Source organism: Gracilinanus agilis, chromosome 2 (assembly GCF_016433145.1).
Source record: "Gracilinanus agilis isolate LMUSP501 chromosome 2, AgileGrace, whole genome shotgun sequence".
NCBI classification, from domain to species: Eukaryota; Metazoa; Chordata; class Mammalia; order Didelphimorphia; family Didelphidae; genus Gracilinanus; species Gracilinanus agilis.
The window spans coordinates 524,880,867-524,906,953 of NC_058131.1; the positions used below are offsets into that span (position 1 = coordinate 524,880,867).

Consider the following 26,087-nt stretch of genomic DNA (forward strand, 5'->3'; position numbering starts at 1 on the left):
GAAACGTTACCGGAACAAGAGACCCAACTTGCAGGTTTAAGATGGGCATCAGCCCGGAATGAGACGCTCTTACCATAGGTCAGGCACAGCTTTTGCAGGGAAAGAACTTGCCAAAAGCTTTAGGTATCAAAGAAAGGTGAACTAGTGTTACATTTACTCACGACAAGGTGTTTGGGTTTGTTTTTTATATCTACGCTCAGAGAAAATGTGCAGTGGGCATTTTATGGAGGTCGGTTCTCCCCCATGTATTAGTCTTACTCCCAAAAGCCACAGCCTGCAGTAGGAGTACCTTCAGCTCCCAGTGCCCAAAGGGAGCTGGGGTGGTGAGGGTTCTAGGATCCCTGGTGATCGAGGGAAGAAATTCATGTTTTATGACCATTCATTAACTTGATATAGAACCAGCAGTAAAGAATAAGGAAGCCCAGCTGGGCTCACGGAAACTGGTCCTTTCTGACTAAGAACAGTTCCTTCTTGTCCCTTCTGAATAAACTGATGTTATGGGGTTTTCTCTCTCGTGTGGATTGCCACATCCGAGGACCTGTAACAAAACACAAAATTGGGTCCTGTTCTCAGCCAGCAGCCCAGCGTTCCTCTCTCATGAATGACTGCTCTTTCTCGTCCTCCCGGTAGGTCTGGAATCCCTCCGGGACAGTGCGCACTCCACCCCAGTTCGGTCAACCTCCCACAGCGACACCTTCCTGCCTCATGTGCGGAGCGGCCGGGCAGACAGCAGCGAGCGGGTGGCCGTGATAGCGGACGAGGCCTACAGCCCGGCAGACAGCGTGTTGCCCACCCCGGTGGCAGAGCACAGCTTGGAGCTGATGCTGCTCTCCAGGCAGATCAATGGGGCCCCCTGCAGCATTGAAGAGGAGAAGGAATCGGAGGCCAGCACCCCAACCACAGCAGAAGTGGAAGCACTGGGGGGCGAGCTGAAGGCCCTGTGCCAGGGCCACAACAGGCCAGAGGCAGAACAGGTGAATAAGTTTGTTTTAAGTGTCCTCCGTTTGCTCCTTGTGACTGTGGGACTCCTCTTTGTTTTGCTCCTCCTCCTGATCATCCTTACCGAGTCTGACCTTGACATTGCCTTTTTCCGTGATATCCGCCAGACCCCTGAATTTGAACAGTTCCATTATCAATACTTTTATCCCCTCAGGCGATGGTTTGCCTGCAAAATCCGCTCAGTGGTGAGCCTGCTCATTGACACCTGAGAAGGTATGACTCCTCCCATTAACTAGCCAGGTGGACCGAGGAGATACCTGCTACTCGTTCCCAGCAATGGGACCCATCGCGGAACCATCGGCACATATAATAAGTCCTCCTCTCATGACTCCAAGTACACTGCAGCCTAGGAGGGTTGTTTCCCGGGAGAAGAAAGGGATAGGCTTGAGTCCTGGCCTAAATAAACTGGGGAAACTCATTTTCTTCTGACATTCTTTCAAGAAAGACTCTGCGGTTCTGTTTTTCATCTTTCCAATTTGCAGGATAATTTCTGGTTTTGAATTTTGATTTTCATAGATCTGTATTATTTTAAAAGTATCAAATAAAAATTTATTTTATTATAACAAAATGATTATTGCATTAGTGTCACCTGGCAGATGGGACACTAGTTAAGGACTAGCACTGTTGTATTCTGCAGGAGCCTTCGTAATGGTGCTACTGAGTGCTAGTGGACTGGCAAAGGCAGCCTCCCAAGAGGAATGTTTGGGTGAAGCAGTTTCTGAAAAGGGGAACTGCTCAGGCTCCCTTCCCAGACTGAACTTTTTAATTAACAGACTTCTGCTTTGAATAGGTTGGAAAGCTGTTTCACATAGCCCACCCCTTTAGCAATTGGTCTGAGCTGGATTTATTTTTTTTTTCCTTTTCTTTTTTTTCAAATCTGAGCAGAGTGTGGGCATCTGAAGGGGCCATCGAAACAGCAGCAGCAGCAGCAGCAGGGGTAGGGTAAGTCTGTTCCCTTAGACTAGAGCCTGGTGCACACCAGGGTGTATCTTGTCACATGAACTCAGTCATCTGTGGATTTTTTTTTCCAAGCTTCAAGCCTTTTTTATTGGTCCAAAGGTATTAAAGTACTAAAGCAAATGAAGTTACTGGCCAAGGATTGCCCATTCAGGAATTTCAGACAAAAGTAGAGGTAGCAGCAACCACAGCTTAGTTTTCAGTGGTACGTGTTCTGTACCCACCCGAAAAGGACACTTTCACAATGTATAATTTAAGAACCAAATACCATTTTGTTAATCATCTTTTTTTTTTTTTACTTTGTGGAGTGAGCAAATAGAATCTGATTACAAAATGGTTCAAAGAAGAAATCGATCCTGAGGATGAAAAGCTTCCAACAAAAGAATTCCAACATCAGTATCCATGGAGGACCTGGTCAGAAGAATCAGCCAAGGGGAATTTCTAAGTCTAGAAGGTAAAAGACCTGGACTTACTAGTGTGGAATCAGTGCTGGAATTCGGCCTTTTAGGGCCAGCCTCTTCATCAGGAAAATGAAGGCCCAGTATCCTCACTGAGGGGAACCTCAGCAGCACTTGCCTAAGAACATGCAGGGAAGGCATATGCTCAGAGAGGCACAAGATCCTGCTGTCATCTCAGGGAGAGATACCTAAGTTTTCTGGGGCCTAACTAACCACCTTCTTAAGGAAGACGGTGAGTGGCTGCGTTCCTGATACAGCTGCTATTACCCCCAGGTGGGGAGCAGGAGCAGTTTCCTAGTAAGATCTTTCCTCATTAGCCACATACTCAGCCAAACCACGAACAGTGAATGAAACGATGAAATTGGATCCATGATTACAATAAAAATCAAAGCTGTGCACAAGCTTCTTTTTTTTTTTGTTTGCTTAAGCCATCTTAATGTTTTTATGAAAGCTGTTTTTTCCTCGATAACATTAAAAATCTTCTCCTGACGTTAGGCCGGCAGACCCATTTCCATGCTAGGAGTAGGGGGTATTAAGTTATCTGTGACCATTTCCCTTTGGAATCCTCATAGTATGTGAGGGCCATGCTCCATGCTAGACAAAAGATGCCGGAACCCAAACGAACAGGATGATTGGGTAGGATGGATGCACAAATGAAGGCAGGAAGACTTGTCCTAGAGCCTCCCTACCAGCAACACCCTTTTGGGCAGTGGCCTCTGGACAGGGCGGCAAACAGACTGCGAATGATGGGAGAAAAAAATGAGTCACTGAGTAAAAGTTTGGTCTCCCTTTAAAATGAGTCGCTGCCATTTGTAAGAAAACTTTGGGGCTGACTACAAATGAAAGGTAGACGATGTGAGAAGAGGCTGCCAGGAGCGAGGGGACTGGTTTTAACATGGATATCTACCGTCTTATGCAACATAGCAGATTAACTTTTAGTGTAGTGTTCCTACCTCAGCCTGTAGTAACATGGTGTTTCTATGCAGCAAGTGATAGTCTCAAACCAGACCGTTTTCATCACACATTAAAGAGGCAGTATTTCATTTCTTAATGTGTTCCTTGTGTCTAGAGTCCTACTGGTACAATAGTGCTACACCACTTCCAATTGTGAGATTTTGTCCACTGAACTGTTTTTGGTTTGGTTTGGTTTTTAAGAAGAATTTAACCCCCAAACTATGGATGACCTTTTTTCCTTAGATTTACTTTTGAAATAGAGATTGAATAACAAACCTCGTTTGTCATTCACTAATGTCATATGGTGTCTCTCCCACACCTTAGTATTGGTCGTGTTTTTAACTCACTTTTACTATGTGTTCCACAAGGTCTCAATTCCTCTTCCAATTAGTTTTATCTCATTATAGGAAAAGCAATGGTTTCCAAAGCTTTGTCTATCAGAGGAAACAAAACTCTTACTGAAGATTAGTGTACTGCGTCTTTAAGCAGTAGAAGGTTAAACTACAGCAAATGTGAATTTCTTAGTTTCATAAAAATAGATGTTAACCTTTCATGTGCCAAATATTCAAAGTTACATTTCCCTTCAATTGATGTACCTTTTTCTACATATGTAGTATGTAGTTGTCATAAAATCATTGGTGCCATGAAGACTATTTTTAAAATTAAATAAATATTTAAATATCATGGAAAATGAGTGAGTTCTCTTCTTTTTCATTTGAGCAGGTCTGAAAACAATGTAGTCAAAAACTGTTTAGCTGAAGTGAAATTTCCCACCTAACACATTCGGTGTAGGAAAAGTGTGGTAAATCCCCCTCCCACACCCCAAAGCTTACCTTCGGCCCTACTTGGCAACAGTTGCTAAAACTAAGGAGAAAGGGCACCTCACACTCTGATGACACCTGGTTATGTCTAAGATTAAAATAAACATACAAGGTTTTAGATGAACCAAGGAAATCCCCTCTCTCCCCCTCCCCATTACCTCCAGTAGTACCTGGAAAATAATAAAAAGCACAGGCATATAAATGGAATAGAAAATGGCAACATGGTTGCGTTTCCTGGAATTTAAATGAATAACTCCAAGGAGGGGGAGTTTAAAAAAAAAAAAAAAAAGTTAGAGCCAAAGAACCTGGGTTCAAATTCCAGCTGTATTTCCTACTATGTGGTGGGGGGGGTAGGGGGGTGGAGTCACCTTCCTTGGCCCCACTTTCAGAAGGATTAAATCAGATTAGATCATTTCTAAGGCCCTTTCAAAGTCTAAGTCCTATAAAACATGCTGAAAAACTAGCATCCCCTTAATGGCTTCAGAGTTCATCATCCTCCACTATTTTGAGGAATACATACAGTAGCTGAGACTTAGTGAAATGTCTTATTCTGTCCAGGAAGGACTTTGAGGAAGACAGACACCTCACCTGGCAATTAAAATTAAGATATTCACACACCCCTGTAATCAAAGGCTACTTACTATTCATCAATGTGATTTGGGCCTTTCTGCAAGGAAATAAGATAAGGCTCTGATCTATCCATGACACCCAGCAAATACCATAACTATTCTTAGCTTTCTACTGGATTCTTACGTATTTTTAAATGTCACCCCAGACAAACTAAGACTCTAACAAGCCTGCAGGGGGACCCTCTTCTCCATGACCTAGTCCCCCACACCAGTAAATAAGGAAGAAAGAGAAGTAAACAATCAAATCTCAAGCTAGAATAGCAAAAACAGGAAGGAGGCTCGGTTGGATAAAACTGCATAAATTGCTGACTAACCACCAGAAAAGAATCTGGACCAGCAACTACTCAGCCTAACTTGTGCTCCTACAAGTTCTAAAAAGAAAAACTCTAATAAAAATAAATATCAGAAATCTTCCCCCTTTGTTTCACAGGCAATGGAACCCTACATCTGTCAGGCTTTTTCTGTAAGTCTTTTTATTTTTTAAGTTACTGTGGAGATGGATCTTTGAAGGGAAAATGAGAACAAACAGGAAATGCAGGTAAAAATACAAGGTATCAATTTTTTTTTAAATTTAAATAGCACAAACAGATGACCAAAGTGGCATTTAATCTGAAGTAATTCCCAACCCACTCAGATTTGGGTGGTTATTTTAAGTTACTCAGTCATTCTTGAAGGTTTTAAATAAAGGGAGAGATCATTAGTCATATAATCCCTCTTCTAGAATAATCCTGATTAGAAAACTAGACGATTTTTCAAGGAATTTGTAAATTAATTGAAAACATAAAGACTTAAGATAAGGTCACAAAACTTTAATACTAATCATTCAAAATATTTTAGCACTTCAGAACATGTCTATAGAAATGTACATAAATCATGCCTCCCCAAATTCTCACCCTCAACTTTTAGTGGGGGGAGAAAACTCCAGATTTCTATTGCTTCTCCCTAAAAATCAAAGTGCAAAATGCTCATTTTGGCATTTTCATATTTATAAAGCAACTTACAGTGTTACAAGACTAGAAATCCATGCTCCTTGGACACCACCTAAGTTAAATAAATCAAATCTTGTCAAAGCTAAACCTTGGGAACTTCTATTTTTAACCCTTAAATACATGAACTCTCCCACTAGAATTCCCCCCAGCCAAGATATTCTGAGTTGGGTGCATGACATTGATGGAACAAACAGAGGCAAGGCACTCTTCATCAGTAAAAGAGTGTACTAGCTCTCCATCCTCATGGAATACATCTAGGCTTCTTGGGCGAGCCATGCTACCAACAATAAAGCAATCTTCTTGCTTTGGATCCCAGTCAGCTCTGAATCTGGTCAACCACCGTCCTGTGTTGTTGTTATGCCTAGACAGAAAATAATATTTTTCAAAGGAGGTAAGTATGTCAAGAAATAAAATGAAAAGATTCGAAGACATGAAAAAGGTAAAGAGAGCACTATTGCTGAGGAGCAATCCTCTGTCCTTCTAGAGTGATCCTGAATCTTACTGAAAGATTTCTTCTTACAGTAACTTGTGTTGTCCTCAATTAGGAACAATGGCCATACTTCAGTTTGTGAATACTTGCTTCTTCAGGTCATAGAGCAAGAGCTGTTTGTAGTGGTGGTTCAAGAAAACCTTAACCAGATATTTAACTGCTTAGAAGCAGCTGGTATTACAGTGGAAAGAGAGCTAGGCTTAGAGACCAAAGAAGCTCCGTTCAAATCTGGCCTCAGACACTACTTAACTATGTGCCCTGGGCAAGTCACTTAACCTTAATTGCCTAGCCCATGCTGTTCTTCTGTCTTACAATTAATACAAAGACCAAAGTAAGGGTTTTAGATAAATAAATAGACTACTTGGTCAAAGTAATGCTTAGTGTTTGTACCTTGAAGCATTTCTACATAGGATGTGACTTTAAATATTGAAATGCTTTTGGAGCGAGGGTAAAGAAATTTGGCATTTTCTCATTCTATATAGAGGTCTTTAATATCCTTTTAAACATATGAACAGGGGGCAGCCAGGTGGCTCAGTGGATTGAGAGCCAGACCTAGAGACAGGAGGTCCTAGGTTCAAATCTGATCTCAGACACTTCCTAGCTGTGTGACCCTGGGCAAGTCACTTAACTCCCATTGCCTAGCCCTTACCACTCTTTTGCCTTGGAACCAATACACAGTATTGACTCCAAGACGATAGGTAAGGATTAAAAAAAAAAAAAAGTATGAACCAAGGAGACTCAGAGTGCTATTCCATAAGTAATGAAAATATCTAATAGTCCCAGAATATCCATTCATAATATAGCTTAAGAAAACGGAAAAGGCAAATGGTAAGCATAAAAGTATATAAGTGCTTACTGAACAAATGAATGCAGTTTAAAGACAGAAACAGAATGTTTCCTCCTTCAATACTTTTAATTTTTTTTCTCCTCCACTACATCTGTTAACTTGTAATTTAGAGAATTGCCAGTGACCCAGAGAGGTTGTGTCTAACTAGTGCTTAGTTCCATAGCGAGCTAGGACTTGGACCTAGATCTTTTTGACTACAAGCCCATCCTTCTGTCCATTAGACCACACTCTTAGCAATAACACACTGTGAATATGATCAAACATCCAAACTAAGATATACCATCCATTCTCTCACTCAGCAAACCTGCAAGGCCCAAATCGGAGTCCATAGCAGGGATAGGAACACACCAAAAATTTTGCACTAAAGGAGGGATCCCACTATGTTGCTAGGGGTAAAGAACTGAATGACACACATACACAACAAAATTTAAAAGCATAGAAAAGTTCAATACAATTGAAATGGGGGACAGGGCCAGAAAGCCTAGGATCAAGGACCATATCTAGAGAGCATATATTATGCGTTAGACACTAAGTCAAATGTTATATAACATTATCTTAAACCTTGAATAATCAGATGGTAGTATGTGTGCTTTAACAAATCTTTAAAATTCTGCAATGACATTGCCAGACGTGTTGGAACCTACCTGATTCTGGTGAGCAAAGGAATCTTGGAAGCCATACAGCTAGTGTCAAAGACTCTGCAATTTAAAACAATCAATTAACAGACAATCAAATCCATTCTCCTTATGACTGATCTCCAGATGTATTATAATAATGAGCAGCTAACATCTGATATAAAATCTTAGAATTCTATATTAGATAGCATTTACTATCTACATCTCATTTGATTCTGACAATCCTGAGATAGTGCAAGTATTCTCCCCATTTTACATATAATCAAGCTCAGAGATATAATGAACAGTAATTGACAGGATCACTCAATAACAGATAAAAACTAGAATCTCCACACAAGGTCTTAGAAAAAAAGGAAAAAGAAACTTAGTAATCATATACGTGCTTAGCAAATGACTGAATACAATTTGAGTGAGAAAACAAAATTCTGACTTTTAAGACTTTTCCCCTTATCTACTTCTGAATTCTATTCTAATTCTTACTATTCATTGCAATCTTGAATGTCTCATAAATGAGCAAATCATATTAACAAGCTTATAAAGCCTCTCCCATCTGTCACACAAACCTTTACAAGTAGTACAAGCATTATTATCCCTTGGCTTAGAGGTCGGGTGACTTGCATAACAGTTTGTAAAAGACCTCTCTTAACAAAGACTTGTTTCCAGGATTCCCTAATGCTGTGCTTCTCAAAGTATATGGGGGAAAAGGAGGACTTAAGTGGCTCAGTGGATAGGGTGCCAGGCTTGGAGTCAAGAGGAATTGGGTTCAAATCTGAACTCAGACATTTCTTAGCTTTGTGACTCTGGGCCAGTCACTTAACCTCAATTGCCCAGCCCTAAGACCCAATCTTCTACTTTGGAACTAATACTTAATATCAATTCTAAAACAGAAGGCGAAGATTTAAAAAAAAAAAAAAAAACTGAAACAAGATGACAACATAAGCTCAAAAGCTATTTTGAGAATCACCAAAATGACTTAAGCCTAGGGATTCCGAGCATTAATTAGCATTCTCTTTCAATGTCACACTTCAGTATTTATATTCTATCTGTTGCATCCCAGACATGTGTACTCTCTCCAGTAGAGATCAGAAGCTGATTCTGCTTTTTCATTCTATGCCACTCTTTTCCATGTCCTCCTCTATAGTCTCCTTATAAGACCAAACAAAATGCAACACTTTACCTAGATATTTTACTCTTCTGTCAGTACCAATATAGCACTCTTACTGTATATCTGTCATCTGATTCTGTGACTTAATCCCCTTATTTACAGTCATTAATTTTCTGGATATCTTTTAGGTCATTTCTTTTTTAAAATTAAATTCACTTTTTCAATCTGCAAAAATCATCCTTCTCTCCCTTCTATACTCCCCTCTACAAATAAGAATAAAAGAAAACAAAACCACTGTAACAAACATGTCGAATCAAGCAAAACAATTTGGCCATGTCCAAAAAAGAAAATGAAAAAGCCTCATTCTGCACTCTTGACCCTTCACCTATCAGCATGCTTCATTATGAGTCTGCTGAAATTGTTGTTGGCCATTACACTACTCAATGTTCCTAAGTCTTTCAAAGCTCTCTTTACAAAATTATTGTCACCATGTCTTCTCCTGATTCTGCTCCCTTTATTTGTTCATCTGAGTCTATCCAGTTTCTTTAAAATCATTCCCTACAGCGAAAAGTATTCCATCACATTCAGATTACACCTTAATCTGTTCAGCCATTTCCCCACTGATTGCAACTCCCTCAGTTTTCCTTTCTTTGCACCTTAAAAAAAAACCTATTTTTGCACACCTTTCGTGTCTGTATTGCTTAGAAATTATTTGATCCATTTTAATTTTCAAGGAATTGATTGAGCAAGGTTTTGTACTTCTTGTACGAAGGTGTTAAATTTCCCTTTTTTCTCTCATAGCTTTCATTTCTTTTCTATTTGTTTTCCTTTTGAAACTTTCATTTCATTTATAAAAATATTTTAAACTTTTTAAAAATTCCTGTTTCATCTCTTTTTTTAGTTTAAAAACCCTTACCATCTCTTAGAAGTATCATTTCCAAGACAGAGAAGTGATAAGGGCTGGGCAATGGAGGTTTAAGTGACTTGCCCAAGGTCACCCTGCAAGGAAGTATCTGAGGCCAGATTTAAATCCAGGACCTGTCTCTCTAGGCCTGCCTCTCTATTTACTGACCCACCTAGCGGCCCCCTCCTGTTTCATCTCTTCAGGAATTCTAGTTGAATTTGTACTTAAGTTTCTCTTTTAGGCTTTGCTTAAAGATGTTCTAGGTTTGTGTCTTAAGCATTCTTGTCACAAGATAACTTTTTTTTTTTAAACCCTTGTACTTTCGGTGTATTGTCTCATAGGTGGAAGATTGGTAAGGGTGGGCAATGGGGGTCAAGTGACTTGCCCAGGGTCACACAGCTGGGAAGTGGCTGAGGCCGGGTTTGAACCTAGGACCTCCTGTCTCTAGGCCTGACTCACTCCACTGAGCTACCCAGCTGCCCCTAAGATAACTTTTTTAATAGTGGAAATTTTTGTTTGTTTTCTTATTCTTCCTGACAACTTCCTACCTTTGGATTTTTAGTTTGGGCCAGGATCTGCATACTTTGGAAGGGAAAATCTGGGCTGGTCCTCATGCTATTTTCTTGAGATTACAGGATGATGTCCTAGGAGACCTGCAAGCTTTCAGTGCTCCCAAAGTGGTCTGATCCAGAACAATTGCTGCCTCTCTTGTCTGAGCACTACAAGTTCCTGACAAGGGTTTGAGTCTGGCAACATACCTGTGGGCTTTGCCTCATTTAGAATGTCAAAATACCACTGAATAATCCAGCACCTATTAACTAGTTAGAAAACTCTGTTTATTCACCGTGACAGAGATGTATATTCCCCCTTTGGTCTAGGATTTGTCTTGCTTATTCCTCTACAAGCTTCTACCTAAAGCTGGAACTGAAACCTAACTCTGCTCCCGGGGTCCAAACCTCGCAGTTACTCTACCCTAGCCATGTTAAAATTATATAAGACTCCCCTAAAAGATTTAATAAAAATATCTTACTTCAATGACTCCAAATGTTAATAACTGAATGTATCAAATGAACCATGTAACAGAAAGATATATTTTTGAAATATATAGGAAATCCAGTACAGAGTCCAAGTTAAAAAGAGATTTCCTATAAATAGTAAGATTTTCCTGCACTATTTGAGATTATATTTTACTGATTAAATTATGCCCTGAAACACTGTAGGTCATCCTAAATTAGATCTGTAATCACTCCTAAGTAGATTAGGAATGGCTATTGTGTAAATGGAATTAGCTCACCCTCATTCATTCTTTAGACTTTAAGCCACCAGAAATAATGTTACCCCACCCAACTTAGAATTAAGTGGGGAGGGGGAGATCTGTGACACATGTGAGAGTAAGTGGCAAATCAAAAACAAGTGACTGCCCCCTAGGCAGTCCAAAACAGTGTTGAGGCTGCCATTTGTCCACATGAAACTGGAGGTGGACACAGGAAGTGATGAAAGCTGCTATCTTTTAAATATGATGGTAACTTACTGTGTGGGGCTATTTTAGTGCTTTGAACTTGGTGTTGAAGGATCTCCGGTGAGACCTCAGACTTTGAATTGTCACTGGATAAGTTAGGCTGACTCTCTTTCTCTTCCCTTGGCGTTTCTGGAGGCTCTATCCTCAGGGAGGCCTCTTTTCTTAGAGGAGGCCTCATGGCTAGAAGCCTTGTTTAATTAACCTCTGTGACCCCTCTGCTGGGGCCTCTGAATTCCTACCTGGTTTGGGCCTCTGGTCTGGGCCAGAGTTTCTCTCTCTCAATTTCCCTACCTTCAACCTTCCTAAGTGTAAATAAACCACCATAAAAGTCAGCCTGACTTGGGTCTCTTTTATTTCAAAATCGAGCTAGTCGATTTCTGGCGACCAAACCTTAAATATCTAGTCCAACCATAATAATTCCCATTTTCCCCTCTTACACTACTGTCCAGACTATATGTGGGTGGAAAGACAATCTAAAGAGCTTAGTCACTCTTAGAGACACAGACACACGGACATATATGGATAGACACAGGTGAATCCAAAATGGAGTGAGGGAAGAAGCGTAAGTTAGATTGCCTCTAAAAACTGCACAGTTCTTTTTACTCATCCCAGGCTTCTCCCTGAAACAAAGATCCATCTTTTTAATAGCATGATTCTTTAAAAGATGATGTATAACTACGTGTCAGAGAACATCATCTCGAAAACAATAAAGTTAAAGATTATCCAAAGGACAATGGAGAGGCACATAGTGAACAAGCCCAATCTATAACATCACAACAAGGAATTGTGAAAGGGGGGGTATAAAAGAGGTCATCAAAGAAACATAACTGAAAAAGATGGGCTGGTCAGCAATAGACACAAAGAAAGACAGTCCATATATTTCACTGGCATCCTTGTGATATCAAGAGAATTTAAAGAAGGCCCCCAACATATTCTGTCGATCCCTTCTAGTGACCTATGGGAGGGAATGGATAACCAGGCATGGATGAGTGGTCATCAGCATTGCTGAAATGAATATCCACAAAGATGAGATCACAGATCTACTAAAATAATGATACTGACAGTTGAACCAAGTTATCTCTTGGGATGATATGGATTAGCTGGATATTATGCCAAATCTTCCACAAGTCTGTTTTCTTCTCTAACACTCCTTCCATCTTGTGAGGTGATACTGATCATAATTTTCTACCATTTTTCACTCTGTTGGAGGTCTTGCAAATTAATATTTATAGTAAATTGACATTGCCCTGGGTTGGCATGGCTCTTAAGTGGATCAAATGTTTACTGAGTAACTGCTGGGTTCTTACGTCCTCCTCCCTGGAACCATTTTTTACATTTGCTAACCTTCAGTAGGAAATGGTGATGGTACATATATATCACTATTTTTTTCCTTCTTCCACTATTGGTGACACTATCCATTGTTCTACATGGTACCTCCAATGACAAAATCCTTCACTACTAAAATAATTGTTCTTTTCCCATCCAACCCCAGGGAACAGAATTCACTATTTGAAACGTGGCTGTATAAATGGAGTCTCTTCAAAGCAACCACTCTACTGGCCGAGGCCCATATTTAAGTCCTCCTTCCCCAGGTCCTAGACCTCTGGGCCTTGCCCGAGTTCATGCTGGCCTCCTTAGAGGAGCTACAGACTAGTGGTTTGAATAATGCCCCAAGGTTTGAGCCACCACTACTTCTAGTTTGGTAACAGCACCAACAACATCTTGAGAACATCTATTATGAAAAAAATAGGTAAACTGCCTCTCCAACTTACCTCAAATTATCATCAGCACATGTAGTTACTACTCTGTTGCCAGTAACAGGTGAAAAATAAGCAGAAGCAAGGCTCTTCATGTGTTCAGTGAGAGATATCAAAGGTTTCATTCCTCTAGGTTTGAGGTACCGCAAATCATAAATATGAACATCCCTACAACATAATTAACCATCAAAAAAATACATGCAAATAAAATATAAAAATGTTAAGGTTTTATATACAAAATAGGTACATTTAAAAGCTAATATATAAAATATAAATAACTGTTACTAAAACCCAAAATAGTGCTAAAACCAAAGTAGACACACAATGAATACTTGAAGGAAAAAAAACACCTCGATAAAACCCTTTAATCTTTGCCCACACCTCAAGTTATTTAATCTCAAAAGGCCTCAGTTTCTTCATTTGTAAAATGTGGAATTTGAACTAAATGACACTCCAGTTCTAAATCTATAACTCAGACTCTAAAGGGAAGAAATGGAGGCACAATTTGAGGGGATTACCTAAGAGAACATGGAGGGGGTAGAAGGATGAGAAGTCAAAGTGAAAATAAAGAGTAGGTTTAGGAGGAATAAGGGAGACGGGGAGCTAGAAGGACAGAATTCTATTATAATTAAAAGGGGGATTATCTGGAGCTACTAGGTGGCTTACTGCATATAGCACCAGGTCTAGAGATGAGAGGTTCTAGGATCAAATCTAGCCTCAGACACTTTACCCTAAGCAAATCACTTAACCCCCACTGCCTAGCCCTTACTATTCTATACTTTGTAGTAATTCTAAGACTGAAGATAAGGATTTTTCAAAAAGGGTGGGGGGAAGGAAGATTATCTTACTTCAGGTTGTATGATTACTGTGGAATAATGATAAAGGTCATAGAAACTGATAAAATGGATGGCCAACATGTTTGAAGGGTATCAAAAAATGTTAAAATCTCCCAAAATAAGGATACTAGAATGAAGTCCTTGACACAGTTACTGACTTCCTTCATCTCCACCATGCCCAAAGAAGCTCATTATTGGGATAACCTCACTATGTCATAAGATACCATCAGCTTTGGTACTCCCTACTTCTGATTATAGAGTGGGGGCCATGAACTCCAAAATTCTACTTAAGATGAGAGGTCAACCCAGACACTTCCTTAATTTCCCACTTGGCTACAACTATCAATTAACCAATTAATAAACATTTATTAAATACCTACTATATGCCAGACAACTGTGCCTTGGAGATAAACAATCCCTGGCCTCAAGAAACTCACAATCTAATCCAGGAGATAATATGCAAATAAATATCAACTAACAAGCAATATACAAGATAAAGAGGAAGTAATTAACAGTGGGAAGTATAAGGATGATATTAGAAAATAAGTAGTTTTATTAGTTTAGAGATAAGAAGTAGAGAAGCTGGCTTGAGGAAGAATTGGAGTTTCAAATAGAGCTGAGAGAGTGTTAATTTCAACTGGTGGCAGTTATAACCCTTACTTCTATGACAGTTTCATGCTCTGGGTGTTGCATTCCAGGAGTGGCTTCTGGCAGTCGACAGAGCTACACACAGGTTCTTTCTCTCTCAGAGCTGGAGAAAGTAACATCTTTGCCTCTCTCTATCTCTGTCTGAGGGAAAGACTTGAAGGAGTGGAGTGTTTTCTTTTCCAACTTGATAAACACTTATCTGTTACTGTTTATAGATTGGTTAAACCGTGAAAAGACAAAACAAAACCTGGTCTTTGGTTTGGACTCCGAGTCTGTTTAAGGCTCAGAGTCCTAACTTGATTCTTGTGGAGACTCAGCCAGCTAGCCTTGTCTATCTTTATAACTTAAAGGTGAAGTTAAGAGTTAGAGTGGTTAGGATTATTTAGAATAGTATAGATTTGGTTAGTTAGATTAGGGAAGATGTGTAGCGTGTGAACCACAGGAGAAGTAGTTCCTTGCGGGACCTGGGAGTTTATTTGGGTGGAGTTAGAATCCCTTGGAATTAGAAATCCTTTTTCTCTTATATATTTAAACAAATTGTTTATTTTTAATAAACAAGAGTCTCTTTAGCATTCCTTGTGCCTAACCCTAATGGGAAGTTCATCTTTGAGCTTTATTTCATTTACCACTGAAGATACTTTGATAACATCTATCAAAAGTATCTAGAAACAATTTTGAACCTTTATTTTCTAGTTCTTGTCCTTATTTGTGTGCTCACCTTACTTTATTTTTACAGTTGGCACTATAATTAAGAGGGAGGGGGAAGACTTCTAGTAAAAGACTTTTAGAGTACTGTGACCAGGGAGGTCAGTAGTCATTGTGTTGAAAAGGGAAATCATTCCAGGTAGGAAGGACTGTCAGAGAAAATGTCTAGAGCCAGGAGATGGAATGTCTTGATTATGGAACAGCCAGGAAGTCAGTGCCACTGGATCAAGGTATAAAGGGGAAGTTAGGTGGTTCAGTCGATAGAGAGACAGACCTAGAGATGGGAATTCCTGGGTTCAAATCTATTTTCACACACTTCCTAGCTATGTGACTCTGGGCAAGTCACTTAACCCCAGTTGCCTAGCTCTTAAAAATCTTCTGCCTTGGAACCAATATCTAGTATCAATTCTAGGACAGAAGGAAAGTGTTTTTAATTTTTTTAAAAAGGAGTAAGGTATAAGAAGGCTGGGAAGGGTAGGCGGGGGTGAGATTATAAAGGATCTTGATGCCAAACCAGGAGGATTTTGTATTTAATCCTGTAGGTAATAGGGAGCCATATGAAATTTATTGGGTTAGGCGGTGACATGGTCAGGTCTGTGCTGTAGGAACTACTTTAGTGATTGAATGGAGAATGGACTGGAGTGAGGAGAGGCTCAAAATAAGCACACCCTGCAGCAGGCTATTCCAATCATCAAGGCATGATGGGATAAGAGCCTGACCTAGAGCTGCAGCAAACTCAGAAGACATATTCAAGAGATATAGCAAAGATGAAATCAATAGGCCTTAGCTTGGATTAGATGAAGGATGAGGAATAGTGAGGAAAACAGGATGACTGAAGGGCTGGGAGGATAGTGTTATCTTTGACAATAGGTTAAGTAGAAATGAGAGGTTTTATGGGAAAGACAATTTCATTTTGGACATGTGTTTAAGAAGTCTACTGAACATTCATCTCAAGATGATTGAAAAGCAGAAGGAAACACAAGATTGGAGGTCAACACAGAAAAACAGGATAGGGAGATTTGAAAATCATCAGCACAAAAATGGTAAATTAAATCCATGGGAGCTGATGAGATCACCAAGTGAAAGAAGTATGGAGGGAGAAGAGCCCATGGGAGAACCCTGAGACACCTAAGGTTCAAAGCTGTGATCTAGAGAAGGATCCAACAAAAAAATCAGAGAAGTCAGATGGGTAGGAGACTGAGGAGAAAATGGGTTTCCAAAAAACCTCGAGAAAAAAGTATCAAGGAGAAGAGAGTGATCAACAGTGCCAAAGGCTGCAGAGGTCAAGGTAAAAGAGGTCTCAGAAAGACCATTAGTTTAAGTATTCTATTTTCTCTTCTATTAATCTGGGCAGCTCACATTTTTGTAAATATTCATCCATTTCACTTAAATTATCAAACTTATTGACATATAATTGGGTGAATAACTCCTAATGAATTGATACAAAGTGAAGTAAGCAGAACCAGAAGAACATTGTACATAATGACAGCAATACTTTTTTTTAATTCAGATATCTTATTTTCCCAATTACATGCAATTACAATTTTCAACATACATTTTCTGAAATTATAAGATTCAAATTGTTTCCTTCCTTCCTCTCTCAAAGATGGTAAATAATTTGATCTGGGTTATGCATGTATTATTATGCAAAACATACTTTCATATTGGTCAGTGTTGTAAGAGAATACTCATATAAAACCAACCTGCCCCCCCCCCAAAAAAAACATAAATAAACTAATGTGGAAGATAGATGTATTGATCTGCATCTGACGCCAACAGTTCTTTCTCAGGAAGTGGGTAGCATTCTTTGTCATGAAGTCTTCAGAACTGTCCTGGATTACTGAGAATAGGTAAATCTTTCACAGGTGATCATCATAAAATATTGCTGTTACTGTGTACAATGTTCCTCTGGTTCTGCTTATTTCACTCTTTATCAGTTCGTGTAGGTCTTTCCAGCTTTTTCTGAAATCATCCTGCTTATCATTTCTCATAGCAAAACAGTATTCCATCACCAATATATGTCACAATTTGTTCAGTTATTCCCCAATTGATGGACATCCCATCAATTTCCAATTCTTTGCCACCGCAAAAAGAGCAACTATAAATATTTTTGTACAAGTTGGTCCTTTCCCCTGTTTTATGATCTTTTTGGTATAAAAACTCAGTAGTGGTATTACAGGATCAAAGGGTATGACAGCAATATTTCTTGGTGAACAACTGCAAATGTCCTAGTTATTCTCGGCAAGACAATGATCTGAGAAAATCCTTGAGACTCATGAAAAATATCATCTGCCCTCCAAGAAAGAACTGGTGTCTGAAAGCAGATTGAAACATATTATATTACATTTTATTTCTACTTTTTTTATTTAGGAATTCTTCCACAAAATAACTAATATTGAAAAATGTTTTACATGATTACACAAGTAAAATATATATCCGATTTTGCTTGCCACCTCAGGGAGGGAGGAGGATCAGAAGAAAGGAGAGAATTTGGAATCTAAAACTTACCAAAAAAAGAATGTTTAAAAAATTGTTTTTACATGTAATAGGGGGAAAATTTAAATATTCTTTAAAAAGAGGGAAAAGGCTAATGGATTTGGCCACTAAGAAATCATTAGGAATCATTTGGATCACTTAGAGAGAGTAGTTTTAAAAAGAGTGGAAAGAGACAAAATGGAGGTATCTCTTATAGAAGGCCTTTTTGAGGAGTTTAACTACAAAAGGAAGAGATAATGGTGGATAGCATGGCTGTAAGGATCAAATGAAGTTTTTTTTAAGGATGGGGGAAGACATAGACATGTTTTTAGGGAAAAGGGAAAGAACCAGTATATAGGAAAAGACTTAATATAAGTGATATCATAGGGATGGCAGAGGGAAAAATCTCTTGGAGAAAACAGAATAGAATGACATCCTTGAATAAGTAGAAAGATTAGCCTTGGTAAGGAGTAAGGCCACTTCATCATATGAAATAGGGTGAAGGAGAGATAGTGGCAGAAGGCATCTGAGTTATATGAAATGAAGAAGAGGGAGCTCATAGTGAATGACTTCAGTTTTTTCTGTAAAATATGCGGTAAGGTTCTCGTCTGAGAGAGTGAGGAAAGAGGAAGCCATAGGAAGTTTGAGAAGGAATGAAAAGATTTGGAAGAGCCACTGTGGAGAATAGCATAATGAATAACAAGATACAGTAGGATTGCCTAGCAGCAGTGAGGGCCCAGTTGAGGTTGTGAAACATAAATTTGTAGTGGATCTTGTCAGAATGGTTTCAAGATTTTCTCCACTTTCTTTCAGCAGCACATGTAGGAGCAAAGGCAATGAATGGTGGGAGTGACCCAATGACATAATTGGCAATATGATATGGAGGATACGGATTCAAGAGAGGAGGACAGAGGTAGCTGGGTGGCTCAGTGGATTGAGAGCCAGGCCTAGAAATAGGAGGTCCTGGGTTCAAATCTGACCTCAGACACTTCCTAGCTGTATGATCCTGAACAAGTCACTTAATCCCTATTTGCTCAGCCGTTACCATTCTTCTGCTTCAAAACTGATATTTATTATTGATTCCAAGCCAGAAGGAAAGGGTTTCTTTAAAAAAAGGAAAAAAAGAAGCATATTTATACCTTTTCCTAGTCCAATTTTCATGGGGTTTGAAAATAGAAGGTATTCAATAATGGAGAAGGTAGCCAAGGGTTCAATGTCTTCTAAAAGAAACTAGGATTTTGTTAGTACAATGGATGGAAACTGTATGAAAGAAGAGATTTAGAACAATGGGGAAATTGCTAATACTGGAATAGCCATTCTACAGGAATACTACAACTTCAAATGAGTCATACAAGGAAAAAATATATTAACCAACATTTGTCAAATAAAGTTCAAGTTATTTCCCTTCCTACAAAGTATCTTTGATAATTAAACTAAAAACCTTATATCAAAGGTTTAAAATATTGAGAGTGGTTTATAAATATGCTTGAAAAGAACTTACCTTGCACCAGCAGCTATGAAATAATGTCTATTCACTGGGTGAACCTGGAGAGTTCTTATTAAGCTCATATTGGAATTGAAAAATTGCTCATATGAAGTTCCTGGTGTTCGTCTATCCACGATAGCCACACCTGCATCCCAGTGTCCTACTATTAAAGTAGATGCATCATCAGCCAAGAAGTCAAAGTATGAAAAATCTCTTTCTTCATTTCTATATACCTAAAAACACAAAAACATTTATCTTAAAAGCAATAAATAGCTCGTTATCCATAGGGCCCTTCTTCCAAGAAGTTCTATAGATAAAATGGGTACTTATAAAAATTTTCTAATAGCATCAAAAATTTAAATAATATCATCTTAATATCCTGGAAAGGAAACAAAGGACATAAATGAGAATTCTTTTTTAAAGAGGGTGAGCATTTAATATAATAGAGCATTTAATAAGCTACATGATTTGCCTGAAAGGCAAGGAAAAAAAAGATTTAATCCAAAAGCTAGAGCTAAATCTTCATTCTTTAACACACTGAGCAACAACAAGAGGCCAGCGGTTGAAAAGGACAGAATGGGAGAGAAGTGAAGAGTGTTATACTGGAGACAAGCCCACAATTGGCTTCTGGCTGAAGGAAATAATGACAGTTTATCTCTGTGTAGGATTTTCAGAACAATTACAAATAAAATGTCAGGTCTTAATTATGAGTACATAATAAATGAGAAAAATAAAACTTAAATACCATAGTCACCACTAAGAAGCCACAGTAATAATACAATAGGAGTATATATTATTTCTCCTTTTTATATTAAGTACCTACATATCCTTAATGTCTCACTCCAAGATAAAATCACTATTGCTAAGGTCGTTTAAATTCATAATTCTCCTTCTTAAATCAGACATGTTCAATACATGATATAACATCATAGATCAGACATTACACAACTGGAAATGTGGCTTAAGGAGCATAAATCATGTGACAGAGAACATTTCTAGTTGATTCAGGAGCCTTTTGATAAAGGTGGCTCCTGGGGCAGCTGGGTAGCTCAGTGGATTGAGAGTCAGTCAGGCCTAGAGACGGGAGGTCCTAGGTTCAAATCCAGCCTCAGACACTTCCCAGCTGTGTGACCCTGGGCAAGTCACTTGACCCCCATTGCCCACCCTTACCACTCTTCCACCTATAAGCCAATACACAGAAGTTAAGGGTTTAAAAAAAAAGAAAGAAAAGAAAGAAAAGAAAGGTGGCTCCTTTACTGTCCTTGTTTAATGACTTAGAATGCTACAAGGAAGATAAGTCCTTAAGACAAAGTGTTCCAAATCAAATATGGGTCCCTAAACTTTCCCTAAGTAAATTTGAAATCAGTATGGTCTTCCAAGCCTAAAACTAGTCAACGATTAAACTACAGAGGAATCTAAACTGAGAATGCCAAAAGGTCTAAAGTGTGGTGATGTTTGAATGTGTAACCAATGACAGTAACTTTTCATCTTGATGTGACTAGAATGAAAGCATACAAATAGCTTATGTCTGATGGTCCTAATCCCTTGTTGGACAGTTTTTTAAGTGTGGTTACTGTACAGTCTAGTATGGTGATGGCAAACCTATGACACGCATGTCAGCACTGATACACATAGCCATTTTCCATGCAGCCACATACAGAGAAGTATGGGGGCTGCATGCCTAGGACGAAACATTTGCTATAGTATAGTGTAGACATTCTGTGCACTATATATGACAATTCTACCTATATTAATTTACCTATTTTGGTTTATTAAATATAGTTATATATTACAATTATACATTTTTGTTATTTCAACTATAAATGTCACAAAATTATGGTTTTTTTCTCAAAGTGACACACTACCTGAGTTATGCTTGGTTTTTGGCGAATTTTGATACACCAAGCTCAAAAGGTTGCCCATCACTGGTTTAGGAGATAGTCAGCTAAAAAGTTCTGACCATTTAGAGAGGGCTTTTACTTGATGAAATACAATAAACCCTGGTTTCCTGCCTAAAACTATCCCCACCAAATTTTTGTCTCAAAAGCCAAGAATGAAAAAGTGTTTCCTTTCCTTCCTGTATGTAATGTCATATGGCCACAAAATAAGAGAGCAACAGCTTTCATTTTAAAAGTATCATTTAAAAATAAGGATTGAATCAACTGCCATCACCAGGAGGGGGAAGGGAAGGGAGAGAGGACAGTAAGTTTGATCATATAATTTAGGAAAACTTGTGTGGAAACTTGTCAATATATATAATTAGTTTTAAAAATATATATATATATACACATATACACACATATGATTTGAGGCCTACATGGAGTCACACTGACACTCACCTCTTCAAATATGGCCCTAGTAAAATCTCCACAGCGTAATGTCCCATCATAGCTCAGTGACAGCAGATGGGCTGGATTGGTAGGTGAAAAGTTGAGACAGCCAACTAATTGACTATGGAGAATAAAGGTAAAAACCCCATCTTCTTTAGGTTGCTGAGTCTGAAAAACAGGCATTTTTTAAGAGAGGGGAAGACAGTAAAAATTAAACATATTTACCATATTAACATTCCCTCTATTAATTAATAGCTAAAATATGGAAATTTGAAGATAGATTTAAAATAAACTTTTACTAAATTTAAATCCAACTAAATATGACACTACCAGTCTTTTAAAAGTAGGTTAGTTATCAAGAGCAGATTATCATTTGTCGCTCATTCATTCAGAAAGGAAGATGTCCACTAGCCATTTCTCTCATGGTCTAAAATGCTGCCAGAGTCAATCTTATTTTTCCTTTGCTCCCTATACCCTCTAGCAAGGATTGAATACAATCGTTAGAAAAATCATTCATTAAACATACTTGAAGTCAAGCATTATTACAGAATAACAAAAATTTTGTTCCCAAAATGCAATGCCAAAATCTCTCTATTAATATTATGAAAGCTGGCAAATCCATGGATTAGTCCCTACATGTCCCATTTATAACTGAATTATTAACTCTTTTTTCGGTAATTTTTTAAACCAATTACATGTAATAACAAATTCCCACATAAGTTTCTGAAGTTATATAAACCAAATTGTCTTCCTGCCTCCCTTACCTCCCCATCCCAGCACTGACAAGCATGAATTATCAACCTCTAAGAAGTTTCTAGAAACAGATTTCACAAAATCCCAAACTCACTATTAAGTCATCTATAGAATCATCTGCATTGCTCAGTGGATTCAGTCAGGCCTATAAATAGGAGATCCTAGGTTCAAATCAGGTCTCAGATACTTCCTAGCTATGCAACCCTGGACAAATCACTTAACCCCTATTGCCTAGCTCCTACCCCAATTCTGCCTTGGAACCAATACACAGTATTGATTCTAAGGTGGAAGGTAAAGTTTTTTTTATTAAAATAAAAAAATAAGTCATCTAGTGCAATCTATCCTGCTAAAGTAGTCATTTTGTCTCAGCAGGAAAAAACTACTTCCTCCTAACACAGCCTATACTACTTTAGAGTAGTTCTAATTGCATGATAGAAAAAGAACAGGTCTAATCCTTCTAATAAAAGATGTTAATTGTAAAGGCTACTAGAAGAGGCTATAGGAAGCCAGTAAATTTTTGTTAAAAACATCACATTCATCACCCTCACTCTACCCAGTAAGCCTTCCATTATAATCAAGATTTAAGAGACTTCCAGTTAAGATGGCGGCAGAGTAAGGAGCAGCTGCTCGATCTCTCCTAACCGAAGCACATAGGACTCCTCAAGGGGACATAAAAACGAATCCAGACGAACGAAGGGACCCCATAACAGGTCTCAGCATTGAAGGTACATGGAATCGGGGCATTTCCACGCTATAAAGGGGTGCAACAGCTCTCACTAAAACTCGAGAGGAAGAAGCCCCTCCCCACCCCCCACACCACGCACAGCTCCAAGGCCAATGCACAAGAGTGAAAGCAGGATTGGGGCACCCAGTGGGTCACTGGAAGCTCCGGGGCTTGTACCTGAGAGCTGCAAGATTTAGGACCCCAAGTGGCTAAAGAATGCGCACGGACTTTTCCAAGCCTCTGTGCAGGTGAAGGCAGAGCCCTAGGCGCGGACAAAGATCTCAAGGGCAGGCTTGGACCTCGAGTGGGGACCCGGTGCAGACGGGAGCAAGGCTGTAGAAGCAGCCCCTGAGACTGCTGAAGGAGCCTCGGGCAGAGGGACAGACCAGGGACTACCAGGAAGATGGACCCCAAGGATAAGAAGACCTAAGCCCTCACGAGCTTAGAAAGCGCAAACAGAGCCTGAGTGTGAAGACAAAGCTGAGAAGGGGCGGGGCTAACAATGGCAAGCCGAGAACCCCAGAAGAAAAAGATTATCAAGAAAAACTCTGGAACACTCGACAACTTTTACACAGAGAAAATCCAGACAACAGAGGAGGGCAAACAAGAATCCAAACCTTCCCAAAACAATGAAAACTGGTCACAAGCTATGGAAGAGTTCAAAACTGAGATGTTGAGGAAGATGGAAGAGATCTGGCAAGAAAATAATAGTTTAAAAGGCAGAATTTTGCAATTGGAAAGTGAGGCTCAGAAATCAAATGAACTGATAAGCAAACTGAACACCAGAAATGACCAGATTGAAAAGGAAAACCAAAAGATCAGAGCCGAAAACCAGTCCCGTAAGGCTAGAATCGAGCAACTAGAAGCTAATGATCTCTCAAGACAACAAGAACAAATAAAACAAAGTCAAAAGACTGATAAAATAGAAGGAAACATGAAATATCTCAATGAAAAAGTGACAGACCAAGAAAACCGGTCTAGAAAAGACAATTTGAGAATTATTGGTCTTCCAGAAAAACCAGAAATTAATAGAAACTTGGACTCCATACTTAAAGAAATTATTCAGCAAAATTGCCCTGAAGTTCTACAACAAGAGGGCAATATAGACATTGAAAGGATCCATAGATCACCCTCAACATTGGACCCAGAAAAGTCAACACCCAGGAATATAATAGCCAAATTCAAGAGCTATCAAGTAAAAGAAAAAATCTTACAAGAAGCCAGAAAGAGACAATTCAAATATCAAGGAGCACCAATCAGGATCACACAGGATCTGGCAGCCACACTAAAAGACCGCAAGGCTTGGAATACGATATTCAGAAAGGCAAGAGAGCTGGGCCTTCAGCCAAGGATCAACTACCCATCGAAATTGACTATATACTTCCAGGGGAAAGTATGGGCATTCAACAAAATTGGAGAATTCCAAGTTTTTGCACAAAAGAGACCAGGACTAAATGGAAAGTTTGATATCCAACCACAAAAATCAAGAGAAACATAAAAAGGTAAATAAGAAACAGAGGGAAAAGAAAGAAAACTCATAATTTTTTAAATTTGACTCTTTAAAGGCTTAAATAAGATCTAATCTGTATTCCCATGTTGAGAAATGCTATGTATAATTCTCTGTAGTGAACTCTATTCACTATTATAATATTCACTATTATAGCAACCAGAAGAATAATTCATAGGGAGAGGACAGGATACTAAATGGTCTAAGATGACATGGGGGGTCGGAAAGAAGGGGAGTGAGAATAGTAGGGGACACCAAGAAAAATCTGAGTAAATAAGAAAAATAGGATATTCTAATATACACAAAGAGGGCATGGGAAGGGGAGGGGATAAATACTATTATAAGAAGGAAAGGAAGAGAGCATTAAGAGGTAATATTTAAACCTTACTCTCAGTGTAATTAACCCGAAGAGGGAAGAGTAGCTATATTATCCATTGGGATAAAAAACTCTATCTAACCCTACTGAGAAAATCAGAAGGGATAAACCAAAGGGAGCAGGGAAGTGGGGAGGTCAAAAAAGGGAGGGGAGAAGAAGAGGGAAGGAATTCATTAGGCCTTTAAAAACAAAAAGAGGGGAATAACGAGGGGGCCGAAAGGGAAGTCAATCAAGGGAGGGGATAAGGCATACCGGCTCAAAGCAAACCACTGGTTTAAAAGAAAATAGTGTAAGAAGAAGGGGTGGGCCTAGGGGAGGATACAAAAATGTCAGTGAATGCACAACTGATAATTATAACTCTGAATGTGAATGGGATGAACTCGCTCATAAAACAGAAGCAAATAGCAGAGTGGATCAGAAACCAAAATCCTACCATATGTTGTCTACAAGAAACACATATGAGGCAGGTAGACATACACAAGTTTAAGGTTAAGGGCTTGAGCAAAATCTTTTGGGCATCAAATGAGAAAAAGAAGGCAGGAATGGCAATTGTGATTTCTGACAAAGCCAAAGTAAAAATAGATATGATTAAAAAAGTCAGGGAAGGTCATTACATCCTGATTAAAGGCAGTATAAACAATGAGGAAATAACACTGCTCAATATATATGTACCAAGAGGTATAGCATCCAAATTCATAAAGGAGAAACTGGCAGAGCTCAAGAAGGAAATAGATAGTAAAACCATACTAGTGGGAGATCTAAATATTTCTCTTTCAGATCTAGATAAATCAAACCAAAAAAATAAATAAGAAAGAGGTAAGAGAGATGAATGAAGTCCTAGAAAAATTAGATTTAATTGATATGTGGAGAAAAATAAATAGGGGCAAAAAGGAATACACCTTCTTTTCAGCTGCACATGGTACATTTACAAAGATTAACCATGTAATAGGGCATAGAATCATGACAAACAAACAGATATAATAAATGTAACCTTCTCAGATCATAATGCAATAAAAATAATAATTAGTAAGGGCACCTGGACAGGAAAATCAAAAACCAATTGGAAATTAAACAATATGATTCTCCAAAACCAAGTTGTCAAAGAAGAAATCATAGAAACAATCAACAATTTCATTGAAGAGAATGACAATGATGAGACATCCTACCAAACTCTGTGGGATGC

General features: G+C 38.8%; 2 protein-coding genes across 6 annotated transcripts in view; one reads left to right on the plus strand and one right to left on the minus strand.

Moving 5' to 3' along the window:
- Positions 1 to 2,153, plus strand: part of FRMD5 (FERM domain containing 5) — a 373,507-nt gene extending 371,354 nt beyond the window's left edge. For 2 of the 5 annotated variants that reach the window (XM_044662173.1, XM_044662175.1), the window contains 2 exons: positions 631 to 974; positions 1,887 to 2,153. In XM_044662173.1, the coding sequence (XP_044518108.1) occupies positions 631 to 974; positions 1,887 to 1,940 (398 nt within the window). In that variant the 3' untranslated portion in view covers positions 1,941 to 2,153. Of the gene's footprint in view, positions 1 to 630; positions 1,240 to 1,886 lie in introns of those variants that run through there. The other 3 variants (XM_044662174.1, XM_044662176.1, XM_044662172.1) reach the window with 2 other exon arrangements.
- Positions 2,154 to 5,617: 3,464 nt separating this feature from the next.
- Positions 5,618 to 26,087, minus strand: part of WDR76 (WD repeat domain 76) — a 39,223-nt gene continuing 18,753 nt past the window's right edge. Inside the window, exons 9-13 of the mRNA XM_044662178.1 lie at positions 21,554 to 21,712; positions 19,230 to 19,447; positions 13,080 to 13,232; positions 7,789 to 7,842; positions 5,618 to 6,168 (exon numbers count right to left, since the gene is read on the minus strand). Of these exons, the coding sequence (XP_044518113.1) occupies positions 5,913 to 6,168; positions 7,789 to 7,842; positions 13,080 to 13,232; positions 19,230 to 19,447; positions 21,554 to 21,712 (840 nt within the window). The 3' untranslated portion in view covers positions 5,618 to 5,912. The remainder of the gene's footprint in view (positions 6,169 to 7,788; positions 7,843 to 13,079; positions 13,233 to 19,229; positions 19,448 to 21,553; positions 21,713 to 26,087) is intronic.